The 21511-nt window shown below is 38.4% G+C and overlaps 1 protein-coding gene across 1 annotated transcript in view; it reads right to left on the bottom strand.

The window, feature by feature from the left end:
- The window catches only part of galns (galactosamine (N-acetyl)-6-sulfatase), a 60138-nt gene that overhangs the window by 19473 nt on the left and 19154 nt on the right, over window positions 1-21511 (bottom strand). Inside the window, exons 10-12 of the mRNA XM_051709221.1 lie at window positions 17997-18133; window positions 17329-17431; window positions 4159-4280 (exon numbers count right to left, since the gene is read on the bottom strand). Of these exons, the coding sequence (XP_051565181.1) occupies window positions 4159-4280; window positions 17329-17431; window positions 17997-18133 (362 nt within the window). The remainder of the gene's footprint in view (window positions 1-4158; window positions 4281-17328; window positions 17432-17996; window positions 18134-21511) is intronic.

Raw genomic sequence — 21511 nt, 5'->3', positions numbered from 1 at the left:
ACACAGATTCCCTACAAATAATTTTTTTTTCAATTGCAGAATACCAAGGGGGTCTGGTTTCACGTATACCAACATTACAATGCTTGTGGGGGGGACAGTGCTGTCAGTCTCCACCTGACTGGAGGTATGTGCATAGACAGGCTCTACATCATCTTAAATGGCTCTTTAGTTGTAGACAGAGATTAATGAGCACTGGGTGCTACAGCTTGGTACACAGAGTGCGGATGACCCACAGCCTGACATGGATTCACAGGGGATCGGGAATGAACGAAAGACTGCAAATGAGAGGGTGATGTTGGATCTGGACCATTCTGATCTATTCCAAAGCATCAACTGCACATTTCAGAGATAGGGAGGATGAAGATTATCAAACTTTGCAGCGCACTGAACACAATATTGATTTGATTCTTTTATCATTGCTGCTGCTTGAATCCAGTAGAGCAGAAAAAAGATGGGGAGATCAAAAACAATATTGAAGTTTAATTACTCTGCCTGTCTTCAAGAAAGTAGAGTGATCATAAAAAGATCAGATGACAAGAGAGAAAAAAAAAAACTTTAAAAAGGTGGAATAGAGGCAGTTCTCAAAAATTGATTTTTGGGTTTGGAACACAGAAGTAAACTATAGCAGGGTAAATGGCACAGCTGGTGTATAGAGGTAAATAAGAGCAAATATTATTTCAGCACTCCCTTTTGCTTCAAAGGCAAAATAAAAAGTCCACAGCAGTGTTTCACAAATTTTTTCTTTTTTTTTAATGAATGCAAGGGTAATATAAAAAAACTGTGATATAAATATACATTAACCCCCATAGGCTGTTCAATAAAGGTCGACACCTTGTCTGTTCGTGATCATTTTTGAGCGGAAACAAACTGGGTGTAACTTTTTTTATTTGTATTTTTTTTAAAGAAATGACAACATTTCTTCTTTCCTGAAGTAATAATAAAATTATGCACTTCTTTTGTAATTGTATGCTATTTATATCTTATTTACCTGTACATTTCTCAATTACACCATTAATTTACATTAACTTTACTTCAGTAAAACCTAAACTTCTATAAGTTCAAATATGAAGAAAATATGAGAATGTGTCATTTATTGGAGGCAGATTGCTTTTTTCTGATGGAAAAAGAAAACAATTATATGACTTGAAACTCATGTCAAGTCATTTGTATCTGTACACCACCTTTTACAACACATATCGTTTCAAAGCAGCTTTACAGGAAATCATGCATTAACAGAAAATGAAACTGTATATCTATAAAGTCTTAGTCAGCATTGTGTAGTTTGATTAAATACGATTATGAAGTGTGTATAAAAATAAGTAATTAAATAATAATTGTATTTAGAAACCCAGTGAGCAAGCCGAAGGCAACTGTGGCAAGGAACACAAAACTCCATAAGATGTTGGTTAATGGAGAAAAATAACCTTGGGAGAAACCAGGCTCACTGTGGGGGCCAGTTCCCCTCTGGCTAACAGCATGAATATAATGCCAGTATTACTATGTCATGACAATAATAACCAGTGGATGGCTGCTGAGACTGTGTGGTCTGATTGCCTGTTGTAATTTAATTTTAGATGATTTAATTTTAGATATAGAGTAGATTATCACAAGTTATGCATTTGAATGTATTTAGACATTCATCAAACAATTATTTTTGTCAAAGTAAAAAAAAAAAAAAAAAGTATCGTTCTGAAGTGTCAGTTTTTGCAATAATTTGCAATGATCAATAATCACATTACGTTTACAGTCAAACCTGACCATGGTGTTACAAAGAGAAGACATAGAATAAACATTTTGTTACCAATAATATATTTTTAAATATTAAAATTCAATAACTCAAAGTAAATTAGTTTACTTAAGTTTCTTTGTTTCCATAACAGCATGATACATTGTTTTGTCTGGAAGGTGCGGCTCCCAAACCTAAGCATATACATTGTGTGTGTATGTGTGTGTATCAGTGTCTGAATATATGTGTGTGTATTTGTGTTCTGTGTTCTGTCTTATGGCTGTGATAGTCTCACTATACACAAGTGTTTAAAGCTGTACTACGTAAGATGTTTGGTTAAAAATGAACAAATTGCCATTATTGATTGAGTACATAAACAATCATAAACACTCATCTTTTTGTTGCATTTAAAGTTTAACAACGGTTGTATTGTGTGCAGTGCATAGATGCACTATTGTACTATTACGGTTTACTTGCATTATCAAGTGAGGCTGTACAATATAATATAAAATAATAAAGTCTTCCATTGAACTCGTATCAGCCATATCATGAGTTTCACCACTTAAATTGATACGTGTAGTACAATACAAATTTCAGTAGTAGATAAAGCACTTGAATAATCATATTCAAATATGCTGGTAACTGGTGGTGGTTTGTTATCAATGTAAAAGCGCTTTGAATACAGTGCCAGAAAAGTCTAAAATTCATTCATTCTTTCAAAATATGTAAATAAGAATGTTTTTTATCTTCATCAAAGCAAGTAATATTCAGTTTTAAATGTTTAATAGAATAACATAACATCAACATGAAAATAGCACATTATGACTGCTGCTTTGAATATCACAATGAGGCACTGCAAAGTATCTGCAATTCGGAGTTACATTTTTTATTTATTTTTTGGCATTTAACATCATATTATCCACTAAAAAGGTGCCAAGTTGATATGCTGCTTGGCAACAGCAAACTCCTACAGTTAGGATAATACACTTTATTAATTGGTGGAAGATTTTATTCTGATAATTATTAATAATAAATGTAACTATTAATTGAACATTTGAGTCTTTAATCATATTGGTGCTGTACATTGTATCATTGTTTATTAAACTACAACCTTCTTTGTCTCGACCACATACATTTTGTCCTGCAATTTTAAATAAAAGGTGGAGAATGCAGATCATCTATTGTATCTGTAATTGCAAAAATTCACATTTAATAAACCATCTGTGGACTGCATGGATCACTCTACAGCTGTGCTTCACTTTCGACTGCAGAGATTCAGCTCAGCGAGACGGACAAACATGTCACAGATCGTGAGCTCATTTTATTTGCTCTCAGCGCTCCATTACAGTTTGGATGGGATGACTGATTCACTCCAGTCCACGCCTGATGGGTTTCTCTGTTACTCATACAAGCTATTGGTGATAATGTTTACGATTTGAGCATGTACCATGTCATACAGCTCACATCATGACACCTGTGTGCTCCTTTAGGATTCCAATCACACAGGTTCTTCTTAGGAATGACCAACACAAGCAGCAGACTACAAAGAACCTTTAAGAAATTAATAACAAGCGGGGGACTCTTCAGGCATTTCATGATTTGTTTTGATTTAGATTTAGGCAATCACATAGTGATTATACCATTCTTGATATAAACACACCTCAAGTCAAAATGGCATAAGAGCACAAATCTTTTGCAATAAACCTAGTGATTCGATTCACACTTTCTGAAGTATGTGGAAGTTCTGATACTGCAGCCACTCATTAGAATTCTGAAAGAAACCTGTAAGAATGCCGCTATTGCGTTCACGTGACCACATAAGCTGTGTTCTCAGAGAGAAACCAAGGTGTGTTAAACTGTTTTCACTTAATCCCTTAAATGGTTTTAGGAAAACAGCGCTCTCTTTAACATTACGTTTCATAACGTGTTTCTGCAAAAAACACTGAATAAGGGGCCTGGGTAGCTCAGCGAGTAAAGACGCTGACTACCACCCTTGGAGTCATGAGTTCGAATCCAGGGCATGCTGAGTGACTCCAGCCAGGTCTCCTAAGCAACCAGATTGGCCTGGTTGCTAGGGAGGGTAGTGTCACATGGGGTAACCTCCTCGAGGTCGTTATAATGTGGTTCTCGCTCTCGGTGGGGCGCGTGGTGTGTTGTGCGTGGATGCCACGGAGAACAGCGTGAAGCCTCCACACGTGCTATGTCTCCGCGGTAACAAGTCACGTGATAAGAAGCGGGGATTGACAGTCTCAGACGCGGAGGCAACAGAGATTCGTCCTCTGCCACCCGGATTGAGGCGAGTCACTACGCCACCACGAGGACTTAGAGCACATTGGGAACTGGGCATGCCAAATTGGGGAGAAAAAAACCTAAAACATTAAATAATTAGTTTTTTTAAGTGTATGTAAATGTGGACACAGAGCACCTCTTACCTGATTGGGTATCTCTCCCCAGGGTCCCGCCCAAGGTGGAAGATGAGCGGCTGCAGGGTGTGTTCCTCTTGCTTGTGAGTGGTGACACCAGGCACCTCCTGACCAGGGCAGAAGTTTATACCCTGTATGGAGAACATAGTGAGAAGAACATTGATCTTCAGCCTCTAACAAGCACCTGATAGTGCAAAGAGACTAGCAGAATAAACAGCTGAAAGCTGACATAGACTACATAACCTTAAACATTTTTTCTATTCAATTAAGACACTAGACTGAGGAAGAGATGCACTGGAAATAATTCTCCATCTACAAACCATGATCAAATTCTACAAAGCCTCAAAACACCAGCACAAGTAACTAGAAAATAGGGCAGACAGACAGTCGACAATAGATAGATAGACAGATGGACAGTCGACGACAGATAGACAGACGGACAGACAGACAGACTGACAGACGATGATAGATAGACGGACAAACAGTTGACAATAGACAGACAGACAGATAGACAGACAGTCCATGACAGTCAGACAGCAAACAGTTGACGATAGATAAAATGACAGACGGACAGTCGACGATAGATAGATAAATAGATAGATAGACGGACAGACAGACAGACGAACAGTCAATGGTAGATAGATTGACAGACGGACAGACAGACAGTCAATGATAGATGGATGGATGGACGGACGGACAGACAGATAGATGCAGAAGGAGTTGGGATGTATACTGTATACAGTATGTGTCATTTCTTAACTCAAAGCTAGAGGCCATTGTGAACTGTACCTGTCAGAAAGACTGGGGCATTATTTGTGTATGGGATGTCTTCCAAATGAACGCTCTCTTAATATTTTGGTGACCTCCACCAGAGCATATATTTTGGTGGGTCATTTATAAGGGGATTGTGACTCCACAAAACACTGTGTTGAGTCACCTAGGGATTGGGTAGCAGGCCGCGGCACATTCGCACACTTTTCATGGCAACGCTATGTCCTTTATGATCTGGCCTGTGACTTGCTCTTTCTTTTCAAGCAGGCTGTATGCAGTGATCTTACAGGCATGAAACAGCCCAAATTCCACCAGATTTGGAGAGAGCGCTCAAGTCTGCACCCAAGGAGCAAAGCAAAATAACTTTTCCATTAATAATGCAGCACAGGCAGCGCTGTGCCACTGACAAACGAGAGCAGGTTAGTATGGTATAACTAACAGCAATTGGGACAAGTGGATTACCTGTGAAAAACATACATGAATGTCTGATAACTTTTGCTGTTGCTCAAAATTTTTTTTTGAAAATATTGTGAATTGGTCAACATGAAATGGCATTTACTTTCCAATAAAAAAAACCAATTACTTTGATACTATTATGTATTTCTGAGTGAAACAGGATGTTCAAGGAGAATTTTTTTTTTAGGGTGGAATGTTGAAAAGTGGTCTTTTTATGACAGGCAGTTGAAGGTGAGAGGGCATAGTAGCATCATTTTAAAAAGAAAGCGAAGTTTCGAAGGCAGGGCAATTTATTATATTTTGACAAAAGATAACGAAGGCAACATTTTTTTTTCTTTGGAATAACGTGCATTGTTAAATCATGCACAACAATACCAAAAACATGTATTAAGCTCAATCAACAGCATTTGTGGCATAATATTGATTACCACAAAACATATTTTGACTCTTATTTAGAGTTTATTAAAAGAAAAATCTGGGTTTCAGTAAGGCCCTTACAATGGAAGTGAATTGGGCCAGTCCAAAAACATTAAAATACACACTGTTTTAAAAGTATAGCCACAAGATATAAACATTATACATGATTATATGATTTTAGTGTTATAAAATTACTTGCCAACCTTATCTGTGTAAAGTTAAATCCAATATTACAGCTTCGTTGCCATGACAATGTAATGCAGGTTAACCTTGTAAGCAATTTTATCACATAGAAAAATATGTAAGAAAGTAAATAGGGTAAATTTTGGTTTCATATGGACTTGATCTGTGGAATGCTGTCAATTACCACAGAATATAATTTTGCCCCTTTTTTAAACAAAAGGAAAAACAGCTGTAATGTACTCCATTTGCAACAGAAATATATGGGGCAAGTGTACCAGCAGGTTTAAAAGTAGAAATGTGAAGATCATATTTTTGTTTAAGCACTTGCATGAATTCTTCAGTGAAAAGAAGTGGGACTCCTTTTCTAGGTGGATGAACTACTAGTAATGCATTATCAACATAATTCCTGTGGGTGGTGTTAGCTCCTTGTAAACATTGCTTTACAGTCATAACCCTCCTTGCACGTATAATGCAAATGTAACTGGTTTTACCAGATATATACTGTATACACACACACACACACACACACACATATATATATATATATACTGTATATACACAATCTACATCATATACTGTTGTGGAGATGGGGGCGTGGTCGAGCGACGTTCTGTGGAGAGTGAGGCCAGGAGAAGAAAGTGGTAAGGATTGACACCTGGGGAAAATTATCTCTAACAGCTGTTTTGTGTTGCAGTGAGAGCTGGAGAGGGATATAAGGGCAGTCCAGACCACCAGAGAAGAGAGCTGAGCTTGAAGCTGTGTGTGTGATTCCAGAGTGTTCCGCTGAAAAGCGAGTATTTTGTATAATAAAGACTGTATTATTTTGAACAGAGTATGCCATCTCCCGCTTCCTCTTTTCCTGGAACAAAGGGATTTGTTACAACTGTGTGTGTGTGTATATATATATATATATATATATATATATATATATATATATATATATATATATATATATATTTATATACACACATATATATAAATGTATATTTATATACACAGTATAGTATCTATCTATCTACAGCTCAAAAGTTTGCATAACCTAGCAGAAATTGTGAAATGTCTTATATTTAAGGATAGTGATCATATGAAGCCATTTATTATCACATAGTTGTTTGTCTCTTTTTTAAATCATAATGTTAACAGAAATCACCCAAATGGACCTGATTAAAAGTTTACATACCCTTGAATGTTTGGCCTTGTTACAGACACACAAGGTGACACACACAGGTTTAAATGGCAATTAAAGGTTAATTTCCCACACCTGTGGCTTTTTAAATTGCAATTAGTGTCTGTGTATAAACAGTCAATGAGTTTGTTAGCTCTCACGTGGATGCACTGAGCAGGCTAGATACTGAGCCATGGGGAGCAGAAAAGAACTGTCAAAAGACCTGCGTAACAAGGTAATGGAACTTTACAAAGATGGAAAAGGATATAAAAAGATATCCAAATCCTTGAAAATGCCAGTCAGTACTGTTCAATCACTTATTAAGAAGTGGAAAATTCAGGGATATCTTGATACCAAGCCAAGGTCAGGTAGATCAAGAAAGATTTCAGCCACAACTGCCAGAAGAATTGTTCGGGATACAAAGAAAAACCCACAGGTAACCTCAGGAGAAATACAGGCTGCTCTGGAAAAAGACAGTGTGGTTGTTTCAAGGAGCACAATATGACGATACTTGAACAAAAATTAGCTGCATGGTCGAGTTGCCAGGAAGAAGCCTTTACTGCGCCAATGCCACAAAAAAGCCCGGTTACTATATGCCCGACAACACCATGACACGCCTCACAGCTTCTGGCACACTGTAATTTGGAGTGACAAGACCAAAATAGAGCTTTATGGTCACAACCATAAGCGCTATGTTTGGAGAGGGGTCAACAAGGCCTATAGTGAAAAGAATACCATCCCCACTGTGAAGCATGGTGGTGGCTCACTGATGTTTTGGGGGTGTGTGAGCTCTAAAGGCACAGGGAATCTTGTGAAAATTGATGGCAAGATGAATGCAGCATGTTATCAGAAAATACTGGCAGACAATTTGCATTCTTCTGCACGAAAGCTGCGCATGGGATGCTCTTGGACTTTCCAGCACGACAATGACCCTCCAGTGGTTACAGCAGAAAAAGGTGAAGGTTCTGGAGTGGCCATCACAGTCTCCTGACCTTAATATCATCGAGCCACTCTGGGGAGATCTCAAACGTGCGGTTCATGCAAGTCGACCAAAGACTTTGCATGACCTGGAGGCATTTTGCCAAGACAAATGGGCAGCTATACCACCTGCAAGAATTTGGGGCCTCAGAGACAACTATTACAAAAGACTGCACGCTGTCATTGATGCTAAAGGGGGCAATACACAGTATTAAGAACTAAGGGTATGCAGACTTTTGAACAGGGGTCATTTCATTTTTTTCTTTTTCATGTTTTGTTTTATGATTGTGCCATTCTGTTATAACCTACAGTTGAATATGAATCCCATAAGAAATAAAAGAAATGTGTTTTGCCTGCTCACTCATGTTTTCTTTAAAAATGGTACATATATTACCAATTCTCCATGGGTATTCAAACGTTTGAGCTCAAATGTATCTATCTATGACAGACAGACAGACAGAGATTTTGGAAAAACCCTAAACAAAGTCTGTGCCAACATAATAACAAATGTCCAACTTGGATATAGTAGCTTAACGTGTGCACTTTAAAGCAGAATTATTATGTTTGAATTGAAAAGATCCTGTGTTGTGTGTAAAAGCAATACAAAAAATGCTAATTTGTTACTGGATACTTTTTTTTTTGTTTTATTTATTTATTTGTTTGTTTGTTTGTTTAATGTTGCAGTTTTTAGATAAAATTTTGTGAGACTGATGATTTGAGGACAGCGTGTTTATGTTTCAGCAACTGTCACTCAAAAGATATCATCATCACAAAAAAATTAAGCTGTCACAAAGTAAAACAAGTAAAATCTTTTTTATTTTTTCACAAATGTTGTGTTTTCGGTTTTATTTTTCTGAATTCCATATTCAACAGTTTAATTCAATTTTATCATCAAAAGGGCATCTAAATAAATAAATTCATTAAACATTTAATCAAAAGAAAATAGAATAATTAATTTTCAACATGTATTATTACATGTGCATTATTTTTAGCATACAAAGTACAGATCCTAAAATACAACGTTGGAGTCAAACAAAGTGCTGCACAACAGGTATAATTATATATAAATATATTAAATTAAATATATTTATTTTTAGATTTTTTCCCTTTTTCACCCAATTTGGAATGCCCAATTCCCAATGCACTTTTAAGTCCTAGTGGTGGCGTAGTGATTCGCCTCAATCTGGGTGGCGGAGGACGAATACCAGTTGCCTCCGCATCTGACACCATCAACCCGCGCATCTTATCATGTGGCTTGTTGAGCGCGTTGCCACGGTGACATAGCGCGTGTGGAGGCTTCACGCCATCCACCGCGGCATCCGCACTCAACTCACCATGAGCCCCACTGAGAGCGAACCACATTATAGCGACCACGAGGAGGTTACCCCATGTGACTCTACCCTCCCTAGCAACCGGGCCAATTTGGTTGCTTAGGAGACCTGGCTGGAGTCACTCAGCACGCCCTGGGATTCGAACTAGCGAACTCCAGGGGTGGTAGCCAGCGTATTTTACCATTGAGCTACCCAGGCCCCCTATTATTATTGATTAATTATTAGTATTTTATTATTACAGTGAATATTACATAAATATACATTAGTGATATATTCCTGTTGTATGTTTCTTTCCATTTAAATGGAACTTATATTTTGGCTGAAAACCCAGTGAAGACCTTTCAGTTTGTATGTTTTTGATTACAGCTTCGCACTTCCGGAAAAGCAGGTTGCAACATGTCCTGTTGTGATTATTAAACTGCAAAATGCAGTGACATATTTAAATAAAAATATACTCGTGCTATATATGTGCTGTGCGCTGTAGAGTGAAACGTGCTCTGTTGTTTGTCATCTACTACACACAGAGTGCGCGGGATGATCTTAATGAGGTGTTTTCAGTGTATGAGCAGACAGCTTCACACATTAAATGTGAAGTGCTTGACACATGCAGACTGTATATTTCATTAAATCGCAGCCTGACATCCCTAAACCATATCTCCAACAGAGCATCAGAGTTTAGTTGTAATGGTATTTTTCACAAAAAAAAACAAAAAAAAAAACAGTAGGCCTACTGATAATTGTTTAGCGTGTCTTCAGGCCCATTTTCTTGTGCTGGGGTTGGGGGTTTTTTTGCAGCAAAGAAACATAATCTTGTAGCAAAAACTGACATGTTGCTTTAAATATTTCAAACCGTTTTGTACAACACAGCTTTACTGCTTGAAAGCCACCAGTTCTCCCCAAGCCCAGCTGCCAATCATTGCTCAGCTTTCTAATCATTAAGTACTCTGAAACGTAAAATGTATCATTTAATAGAAGAATGTGCATTCCGGTGCACAGATGCCTTAACTTTGAGGTGAGGTAATGCACACAAAAATTCTCCATATTATTTCTAGGAAAATGTGAAGCATAGGATCATCGGATGCTAGGCACTTACCCTGTGAAACTTCTCATTTCACACCTCGCTGATCCGCACGGCTTTCAAGAGGAATTCACCCGAGTGACCGATACGATTAAGCCATCATTTCGACCAAGTTTAACAGGAAACAAACCAGAGGGCCAAAGAGCCTTGTTTTTGAGAGAAGCGCGCCACAGTTCACTGCCTAAATGTGCGGGAAAAAAAATGTACGTCATCTATAATCGTCCAAATCAATTTCGGTGCTGTGAGCTTTGAAATTACGGGTGCATTGATGTGCCAGAGTTGAAAATTCATCTCTGAATATGTGTGCAACCCGAATGCACCAAGTGAAACCTCACGAAAACACATTAACCATCAGCACTAGACATTCTGCTTCAAACCTGCTCCATCCATGAGCTCAAACAATCGATTGGCAGCTCCCAAGCAATCAAGCACCATTATTTGTGAAGTTCCCCTTCAGTTCACATGAGCTGATAAAGGGGGCTGCTATTGATTCAGCGGCCTTCCAGGAGAGAGCAATTTAAGGAACCGATGGGGCATAAAACAAACCCATACATTTGAAGAAGAAGCCCATGGCACAGACTGATAGAGCACAAGGGTTGCGTGTATGTGTGTTGTGACTCTAATGTGTATAGTGACAATTCGACCAGTTGTGCTTGTTTTATAGATGGTGGCAACTGGAGAAAAATTCCTTCTTCCAAAAGAAAAAATGTGTGAAACTAGATTTGTAAAATAACCTGTATCAGCCAAATATATTCATTTACATTTACATTTATTCATTTAGCAGACGATTTTATACAAAGCGACTTACAAAGTGAGGAAGGATACAACAAAGGCAATTCATCTTAAAGAGACAGTAACATAAGTAACAAAGTTTTTAATTGTATTAGAAAAGTACTAGCCAAGACGGAGAATAGAGCAAACAATTTTTTTTTTTTAGTGTAGAGTAAGTTTTATTCATTATTATTCAAGTTATTATAAAAAAAGTATTATTAAAAAGTGAAAAAACAATAAGATAAATTTACATAAGGAGAAAAATGACAGAAAATATTTTTCGTGTCTCACCTGCATCATCTCAGATGCACAGACATTCTCTCCACTCACACTCTCCGATAACACAGCGTTGAAGAGAAACAACCGCAGATGTCGCATGCCATGTGTAGTAAATAAGTAAATATTTGCATAAGGTAAACATTGGCCTGCTGACTAGTAAATACGAATTTTTGTGCAAGCCCTGGTGTACTGAGTGGGCTCGCAATATGAGGGATGCTGCTGAACGATCGTCTTAATAGATGAAGTGTCTGCAGAAGTGGCCTCGCTCCATTAGCTCCATTAATATTCATTACTGCCTGATCTTCAAGTCTGTTTGATAAGGCATTGTTTTTGAGATAACTTTAACGTGCTAATGTGCATTTTGGTATGTGATTACTTCATCAAAATGAAAGAAACCGAGGGGGGATGTGAGACACTAACTAGATTTTAACATTTTTTGAAGAGAATGTGAATGATGTTCACCCATGCAACATTCGCCATCACAAAGCTAAGGTGCTGTGGGTGGTTGCTAGGGTGTTGCTATGTGGTTGCTGAGGTATTCAGAGTTCCTTTTAGCACATTCTATGTGGTTGCTAGGGTGTTCTGGGTGGTTGCTGGGTGGTTGCGTACTAGCCCAAGTCGAAAGTGAGCCCAACTATTCTCTATGGTATTCTGGTCTCTAGATATGGCTCAGATCCTTCCTTCAATGCAAGTCAATGGGATATTTTCGCCTGTTTTATCCTCTGCCAGGCAAAACAAATCTTGAAAAGTCTGGTTGCTTAGAAGTGAACAGCCTAGCACACCTCTCCTCAACAAGCCGCATTTGAGGTATAATTGACGTGTGTAGCACAAACAGTGCAGGACAAGTTACGCCTAAATGTAATATGTACTGTTAGGTGTTTTGAAAAATCCCTACTTAGACACTAAAACCAAAATCGTATGCCTTCAGAAGACTTGGAATATGTGCATACGAGTTGCATGGACAACTTCAATGACACTTTTGGGTCCTTTTTTAAGCTTAAGTGAGGCATTATCTACTTGCATTGAAAAAAGAATGAAATAAGAATAAGAGTGTAAGAAAAACAATGCTGCATTCACATCATGTAATAATTACTGTTATTACCAGATGACAACTGGGAGATTCTAATCGTAACTGATCATGTCCTCGCTTGGACCTCGGAAATGACTTGTTTCTATGGTAACGCTCATAATGCCATAATGCTTATAATGACAGCACAATATTTAAATCACTACAATAATTAATTAATTCACCTCTATGTTCTTGCAAAATATTTAAGAACAAAGAAAGCTTTCTAGGTAACTGTATCGGACTGGGAAAAAATATTGATTTTCTGATTAATCACAATCTTCATTTGACTTTCACTCCATGCGGCAACCCTCTACAATGAAAGTAAATCACTTGCATATGCGACCAAATTTTGAGCTATGTGACTAATATGTCTATGATTAGCTACTGGCTGGTAAATGTTCAGATTTCACTTACCAGTGATTGATTAATTTAGTGGCAAAAAAGTTCATTAATGACATTCACTGTGTGTTGAGAGTCATTTGTCATTGAATAATCTCTCTTTTCATACCGTTTATTGTTCTTTACAGTCAGTTGTTGATCAAAAACAACAAAAATAGAAACATTGAATTCTAATCACACATAGCACAGATGCGGTAAAGAAGCCATTTGAGTCTCTTTAACATGCGCTCAACCGAAACACTTCTGTGAGACGCTTGCTGAATTGCCGCTATTCTTAAAGAGAAAGTACCGTTATAGCACTTGTAATACATATGATGTGTAAATACTTGTATATAGTGCTAATTATGCATGTAAACAATACACATGTAACAATATTGTACAGTATATATATATATATATATATATATATATATATATATATATATATATATATATATATATTATACACTATATTGCCAAAAGTATTTGCTCATCTGCCTTTAGACGCATACGAACTTAAGTGACATCCCATTCTTAATCCATAAGGTTTAATATGACTTCGGCCCACCCTTTGCAGCTATAACAGCTTCAACTCTTCTGGGAAGGCTTTCCACAAGGTTTAGGAGTGTGTTTATGGGAATTTTTGTCCATTCTTTCAGAAGCGCATTTGTGAGGTCAGACACTGATGTTGGACGAGAAGGCCTGGCTCGCAGTCTTCTCTCTAATTCATCCCAAACGTGCTCTATCGGGTTGAGGTCAGGATTCTGTGCAGGCCAGTCAAGTTCTTCCACACCCAACTCGCTCATCCATGTCTTTATGGACCTTGCTTTGTGCACTGGTGCGCAGTCATGTTGGAACAGGAAGGGGCCATCCCCAAACTGTTCCCACAAAGTTGGGAGCATGGAATTGTCCAAAATCTCTTGGTATGCTGAAGCATTCAGAGTTCCTTTCACTGGAACTAAGGGGCCAAGCCCAGCTCCTGAAAAACAACCCCACACCATAATCCCCCTCCACCAAACTTCACAGTCGGCACAATGCAGTCAGACAAGTACCGTTCTCCTGGCAACTGCCAAACCCAGACTCGTCCATCAGATTGCCAGATGGAGAAGCGTGATTCGTCACTCCAGAGAATGCGTCTCCACTGCTCTAGAGTCCAGTGGCGGCGTGCTTTACACCACTGCATCCGACGCTTTGCATTGCACTTGGTGATGTATGGCTTGGATGCAGCTGCTCGGCCATGGAAACCCATTCCATGAAGCTCTCTATGCACTGTTCTTGAGCTAATCTGAAGGCCACATGAACTTTGGAGGTCTGTAGCGATTGACTCTGCAGAAAGTTGGCGACCTCTGCGCACTATGCGCCTCAGCATCCGCTGACCCCGCTCTGTCATTTTACGTAGCCTACCACTTTGTGGCTGAGTTGCTGTCATTCCCAATCGCTTCCACTTTGTTATAATACCACTGACAGTTGACTGTGGAATATTTAGTAGCGAGGAAATTTCATGACTGGACTTGTTGCACAGGTGGCATCCTATCACAGTACCACGCTGGAATTCACTGAGCTCCTGAGAGCGGCCCATTCTTTCACAAATGTTTGTAGAAGCAGTCTGCATGCCTAGGTGCTTCATTTTATACACCTGTGGCCATGGAAGTGATTGGAACACCTGAATTCAATTATTTGGATGGGTGAGCGAATACTTTTGGCAATATAGTGTATATACACACACACACACCATTTACATTTATGTATTTGGCAGATGCTTTTATCCAAAGCGAATTACAGTGCCCTTATTACAGGGACAATCCCCCTGGAGCAACCTGGAGTTAAATGCCTTGCTCAACGACACAATGGTGGTGGCTGTGGAGATCGAACCAACAACCTTCTGCTTACCAGTTCAGTGCTTTAGTCCACTACACCACCACCACTCCACATTAAAGCCACTGACAGGTGAAGTGAATAACATTTACAATGGCACCTGTCAAGGGGTGTGTGGCAGCAGGGGCGTGATCGAGTGTTCGCTCGGAGAGAGAGAAAGCGGTAAGGGTGCATACACCTGAGCCAGATTATGATTAACACCTGTTTCTAATTGCAGTGAGCTTGGGGAGAGCGATATAAAAGGACGACGCCACCGACAAGAAGCAGAGAGAGTCAGGGACAAGGACCTTATTGTGAAGCTGATGAGTTATTGTTGTGAAACTGACGAATTATTATTGTGAAGCTGTTGAGACATTGTGAAGCTGTAAAGCGCTGGAGTATATTAATTAAAGCCTTACTTGTGAAGGAACCACTTTCCTGTGTCCTCCTGCTGTGAAGCTCCTTTACAGGTTGGTATATATATGAGGCAGCAAGTGAACAGTCAGTTCTTGAATTTCATGTGTTGGAAACGGAAAAATGGGCAAGCGTAAGGATCCAAGCGACTTTGACAAGGGCCAAATTGTGATGGCTAGACGATTGGGTCTCTAAAATGGCAGGTCTTGTGGGGTGTGCCCAGTATGCAGTGGTTAGTACCTACCAAAAGTGGTCCAAGGAAGAACAACTGGTAAACCGGCGACAAGGTCATGGGCGCCCTATACTCATTGATGTGTTTGGGGAGCGAAGGCTAGCCCGTCTGGTCCGATCCCACAGTAGAGCTACTGTAGCACAAATTGCTGAAAAACTTAATGCTGGCCATAACAGAAAGGCGTCAGAACACACAGTACATCACAGCTTGCTGTGTATGGGGCTGAAAGTGCCTACAATGGACACGTGAGCGTCAGAACTGGACCATGGAGCAATGGAAGAAGGTGGCCTGGTCTGATGAATCACGTTTTCTTTTAGATCATGTGGACGGCCAGGTGCATGTGCGTCGTTTATCTGGGGAAGATATGGCAGCAGGATGCACCATGGGAAGGCAGGCCGGCGGAGGCAGTGTGATGCTCTGGGCAATGTTCTGCTGGGAAACCTTGGGTCCTGGCAGTCATGTGGATGTTACTTTGACACGTACCACCTACCTAAAGATTGTTGCAGACCATATACACCCCTTCATGGCAACGGTATTCCCTGATGGCAGTGGCCTCTTTCAGCAGGATAATGCGCCCTGCCACACTGCAAAAATTGTCCAGGAATGGTTTGAGGAACATGACAAAGAGTTCAAGGTGTTGACTTGGCCTCCAAATTCCACAGATCTCAATCCGACTGAGCATTAATGGGATGTGCTGGACACATCTGAAGACTGACGAATTCAACTGCAAAATGGATTTCTGTGGACTGTTGGCTAATGATAGGCTTACGTTCAATAATATGGGAATAAACAATATATTGACTTCTAAAGCCAATTTTTGTATTGTCTTATCAATGCTTTAATTGTCTGCCACAATAATGTCATGCATTTTAATTATCTGAATAATTATTTTTTATAATATAGTGTATATTTTATTTAAATATAAGTATTAATAATTATTTAATCATTATATATTTGCTTTCTCAGCAAATATTTATAAAATGGCATATCATGTAAATAATTCGATTTAAAATGTTAATCTATTGACAGCCCTAAATATAATATAATATAATAATAGCTATTCAGGTTGGCTGGGTTCCAGAAAAACAACAGTGCAATTGTAAAATGGACCAAGACTAAAGTTGACCAAAAAGAGAGAGGTATATATGGAAATATTTTGATATTTAAAATATTATTTTTATGTCATTCATACGTTTTTAAAGCCTTAAATGAAATCACATATCCCGATTTTATTATATGATTCCACGTTAAATATGAATAAACAATTTAAGGTGTATGAAGCACACATACATCTTAAGAAGTATGACAATTTGTATGACAATTAATCATGAAAGCCCTAAAACAGACAATTAAATCATCACAATCGCAATTATTTGTTTGACAATTAATCATCAAAATTTCATAACTGTGACAGCCCTAAATATACAAATCGAATCAAAACTGGAATCAAATCAAGAACTTGTGAAACAAAATCAAATAGAATCTGGAAATCTTCAGTATATCAATACACTTTTGATGAGACTTTTTACATGATGTTACAACAGTCAAGTAAGAGCTTTCATAGAACTCTATTTAGTTCTAGGAAGACATGAACATTTGTTTTTCAAGTTGGCATCTCCTATTTCCGACATGAAGTGAACGCACCATAAGAAGGAAAGTCAGTCATATGGGTTTGGAATGACATGAGGGTGAGTACATTATGACAACATTTTCATTTTTGGGGGAACTATCCCTTTGAGCAAACACCACTAATGAGGGAACTCAGACAAAGAAACGAAGACAAATGAATATCTAGTCACTGACCTTTTTGAATTCCTCCCATGAGTTGCTCCAGGTCCAGTAATGCGCTTTGTATTGCCCAATCCGCACTGCCATCATCTGGTTGCCACGGTAATAGAAGATGGGCCTGTTGGGGGTGAAATGGAAATCCTGTGAAAAGTGACTATGGTCGCCAGCACTGCCCACCCTGTCTCATCCCATTATGCACAATACGGGTTCAAATGAATACCTGATCCACTGGGTTGGACTCCAACCCACAGCCCTCAACCAAAAGAGCTTCTTCAACAGAAGGCCAGAAAATCACTCTTCCTCCCAACGGAAAGCAGGAACTATAGACCAGTGCTTATGCAGTGGCTTTAGAAACAGTCCGATCCAAGAAAAGAATCCTAACTATAAGATCCTGTTTACACCTAGTATTTAAATATGATCCGTGTAGTTTTTCGATGTTACAATACTTTCCCAGTTTAATATGTGGAGACAACTATAAGTAAACCATTTGTAGGTTGATTTCCTGCAAAAAGTGTAAATACTGTGGCTCTGTGGCATCTAAATGTTTCTTTGAGCATCCCGTCCAACCTGACACAGCAACACCGACTCGACCAATGGAGTGAGTTTGAGGCGCGACTATCTGTTTTCTGACCAGTGGAAGATGGGAGGACAGTTTGGGAAAGCAATACATTTTCTGATGATACCTGTCTACGAGTGAGTTGTTAAAGAGGGCGGGACTCAGATCTATCCCATCAATGATGCGGTCGTCAGGGGGATGAAGGCCAGCCACAGTGAGACTCGTGGTGAAGAGATCCATCACGCTGGCTAACTGATAACTCACCTGATGGAAAAAAAGAGGAAAAGAAGGTGAATGACAACTGAGAGAAGAGACCTGATTACAGTAAACAATGTCAATGATCGAATGGGGAACACTGGCTCCATTTCAAAAGCTAGTCAGCTGCCTCACTGTCTACTGCCTACATACACAGCTGCCTAATGATAGGGGCTGTTCCAACAAAAAACATCCTTGTGCTAAAAAAAAAGCTAGACATGTTGAAATTGAACAGCCCCTTACAGTTGGTGGATGTACTTGCTCTCTTATAAGCGTTTCTCAGATTAAGCAGTGAGTTTTTTTAAACGCTTTGTCAGGAAAGATGTTCAACTTGGAAATGTGTGTCTCCAGATAATCTTGATTTTTATTTTTTTTTACTTATACATTTATTTATTGGGGGTTAACACCCCCAATTTGGGCATATTTAATAGGCAATACATTACTATTTATTTATTTACTTATTTATTAATTTATTAAATTTTATTTTTTAATTAATTTATTTATTGGGGGTCAACCCCCTGATTTGGGCATATTTAATAAACAACTAAAATTACTATTTTATTTATTTATTTATTGGGGGTTAACCTCCCAATTTGGGCATATATAATAAACAACTACAATTACTATTTTATTTATTTATTTATTTATTGGTTGTTAACCCTCAATTTGGGCATATTTAATAAATAGGGCTATTAGTTAACGTTATCGACAACATCAACAATAAAAATTTGTCGACAAAAATTTCGTTGAGATCACATTAAACTCTAATGATGACGAGTGAGAGCAGCAAGCTTGCGCCTGATTGAGGAGAAAACACAACTCACAGTCCAGATGCACTCTAAACTTTCCAAACAGCATAAGGTGATGTAGATCGCAAAGTATGAGGAAATTATAAGAAGCAATCTCGTTGGGAAATAAAGCAGAGCTGGAGCTGCCATTCCGCTTAAGAAAAACTTGCATATCAGAGCATCTATAAATTGAAACACCCCGGCGTTATATCTTTAATGCATCCTTTATTAAAGTTCAAATAATAAGGAAGCAGGTCATGTAAATAAGTACAAACTCAGAAACTGGCATTTCTCTGTAGGGTCAGTGCCGCTTCTACGAGTCGCGTGAAGAAACCCAATCTAAGGGGGAGAGATTGAAACGGCACCCGGCTGATGCACACTCTGGGGCAGGGACGCTCGTCCCTCATGTGCGCTTGCTGCAGCTAGATTATAACATGATTGCTCGCAACATATTGAATCATAATATATGTGTCACTGTGTGTTTCTTATCGTAAAGAAAATCGGCACTATGCAGCTCTATTAAGAAGAGTTTTTTGTGTGTGTACGAGCTAAAGATGGACTGAAGTTAACAGAAAGGTGAGAGAGGGTAGTCTTCGCCCCATTATACACTGCAACAAAAATACGTTTATGATTTGTTTTTGTTTTGGCTTGTTTTCCAATAGAAATATCTAAAACAATGTACATTTACTTTAGCAGCTATACCGCAGAAGAAAAATGTGTTATCTGAGAATGTTGAATATAATATTAAAAATACAAATATATTAAAATATCTACAAATCCTTTAAAAAAAGATGCATTCATCTGAGAAGCAGCATATAAGATATTTAGAGTTGCTTTTAGAGAATAGATCTTGAATATAAGTATATTTTGTCTTTACTGCACTCGCAGAAGTACGAACAAGTGAGAAAATTCACTTATATACAAAATACACTTATATTTAAGATACATTCTCCGAAAGCAATTCTTAATATCTTCTAAAGTGAATATATCTTGTTTTAAGGATTTTTAGACATTTTTAAATGGAAAACAAGACAAAAACATTCGATAACAGTAGGATTTTCTGCAGTGAATTTCTTTAATGAATTAAACTTAATAAAAAGTATTTTTTCCCCTTTAATTCAGTGTCATTTAGAGGTATTTTTGAAAGATAATTTTGTCCTCTTTATTGTTAGTAAGCACATTTAAATACAACCTTTTAACTCGGGCACAAGCTGAATAATCGGTTAAGAGCTAATGATTAATCGTTGCAATAATCGACCGAATAGTCGAATAATCGTTCTAATAATCGTTAGATTAGTTGATTATCAAAATAATCATTAGTTGCAGCCCTATTAATAAAAAAAACAAAAAAAACCATTTTAAATACTTATTGCAACAATACAACGAAACAATACAATGAATGTTGTTATTCGAACAATCATACATTAATTTAGCTGTTCAGTCAGGACGTCTATTTGTAGGTCAACTGGAAAGCTAATTCACCATGGGGGACGTTTTTGATTTATGTTTAAAATAAGGGCAAGTAAAATATTGGCTCTACTTATCTATCTAGAAAGTAGGGTGACCGATGTCCATTATAATAACAGATATATAAAACAATGCCGATATACAAAAAACTGCTGAAACAAAGTAAACACTTATTTTACGCAATACTTCACTCGGTTCAAAATTCACTCCAAAATATTTGACAACACAAAATGCTAATTATCCATTGACCAGGCTGTCTGTAGATTTTGGATTTGACACAAGCAAGTGCTATGACTCCTGCTGGTTATCAGTCAAAATCAATAATCAAATCAGATATAGCGGCCAAATATGACATAAAACTTATGTATAATATAAAATAGAAAAAAGTTATAAAATAAACCTGAAATATCATATCGCTAATGCTAGCTTGGATACTCAAGATTGTGTGATTTGCGATACACCACACCCGTGCTACAACTCTTGCCAATATACACACATACATTTTCACACATGCACACACTTGCAAACATATCCTTCTCCATGCATGAAACCCATCAGGATGGCACAAAACACCAGCAGTGAGGCCAGTTTAAGAGAGCAGAACCACAATGATTCCCTCTCTAATCTGCGCTTGCAGGTTTATTACACACCACACTAACATCTCTGTAAATGAAGAAGAGAAAGGGAGAGAGACACGAGACAGAGAGCTGGGACAGAGGCTGGAGCTGCGGCTTTATCTGTCCTCACCAGTCCTGCTGCAAAAAAAGCTTTATTTTATTTATAAACTTTGAACTATTTTCCGATAAAATGCCATTTTTTCGCTGTCATCCCTGATCTTCCATTCTATTCTCTCCTGAGCGGGCCTTTGAGGGAGACGGCACGCTCACAATCAGATAGTGCTATCAGCTCACAGCAGCTGCCTCTGTTGCGCGCTCACACACACACACACACACACACACACACACACACACACACACACACACACACACACACACACACACACACCGCCTACTTCAGCCTCCCAGAATTCCTTCTACCACTGCCAGTACATTCCATTATCTTCACTCTCAGCCTTTACACACACACACACACACACACACACACACATGTATACATACAGTACTTATACACA

This window comes from Myxocyprinus asiaticus, chromosome 1 (genome assembly GCF_019703515.2).
Source record: "Myxocyprinus asiaticus isolate MX2 ecotype Aquarium Trade chromosome 1, UBuf_Myxa_2, whole genome shotgun sequence".
NCBI classification, from domain to species: domain Eukaryota; kingdom Metazoa; phylum Chordata; class Actinopteri; order Cypriniformes; family Catostomidae; genus Myxocyprinus; species Myxocyprinus asiaticus.
Note: the sequence above shows the minus strand (reverse complement) of the source record. Positions and strands in the feature narration are given on the sequence as shown.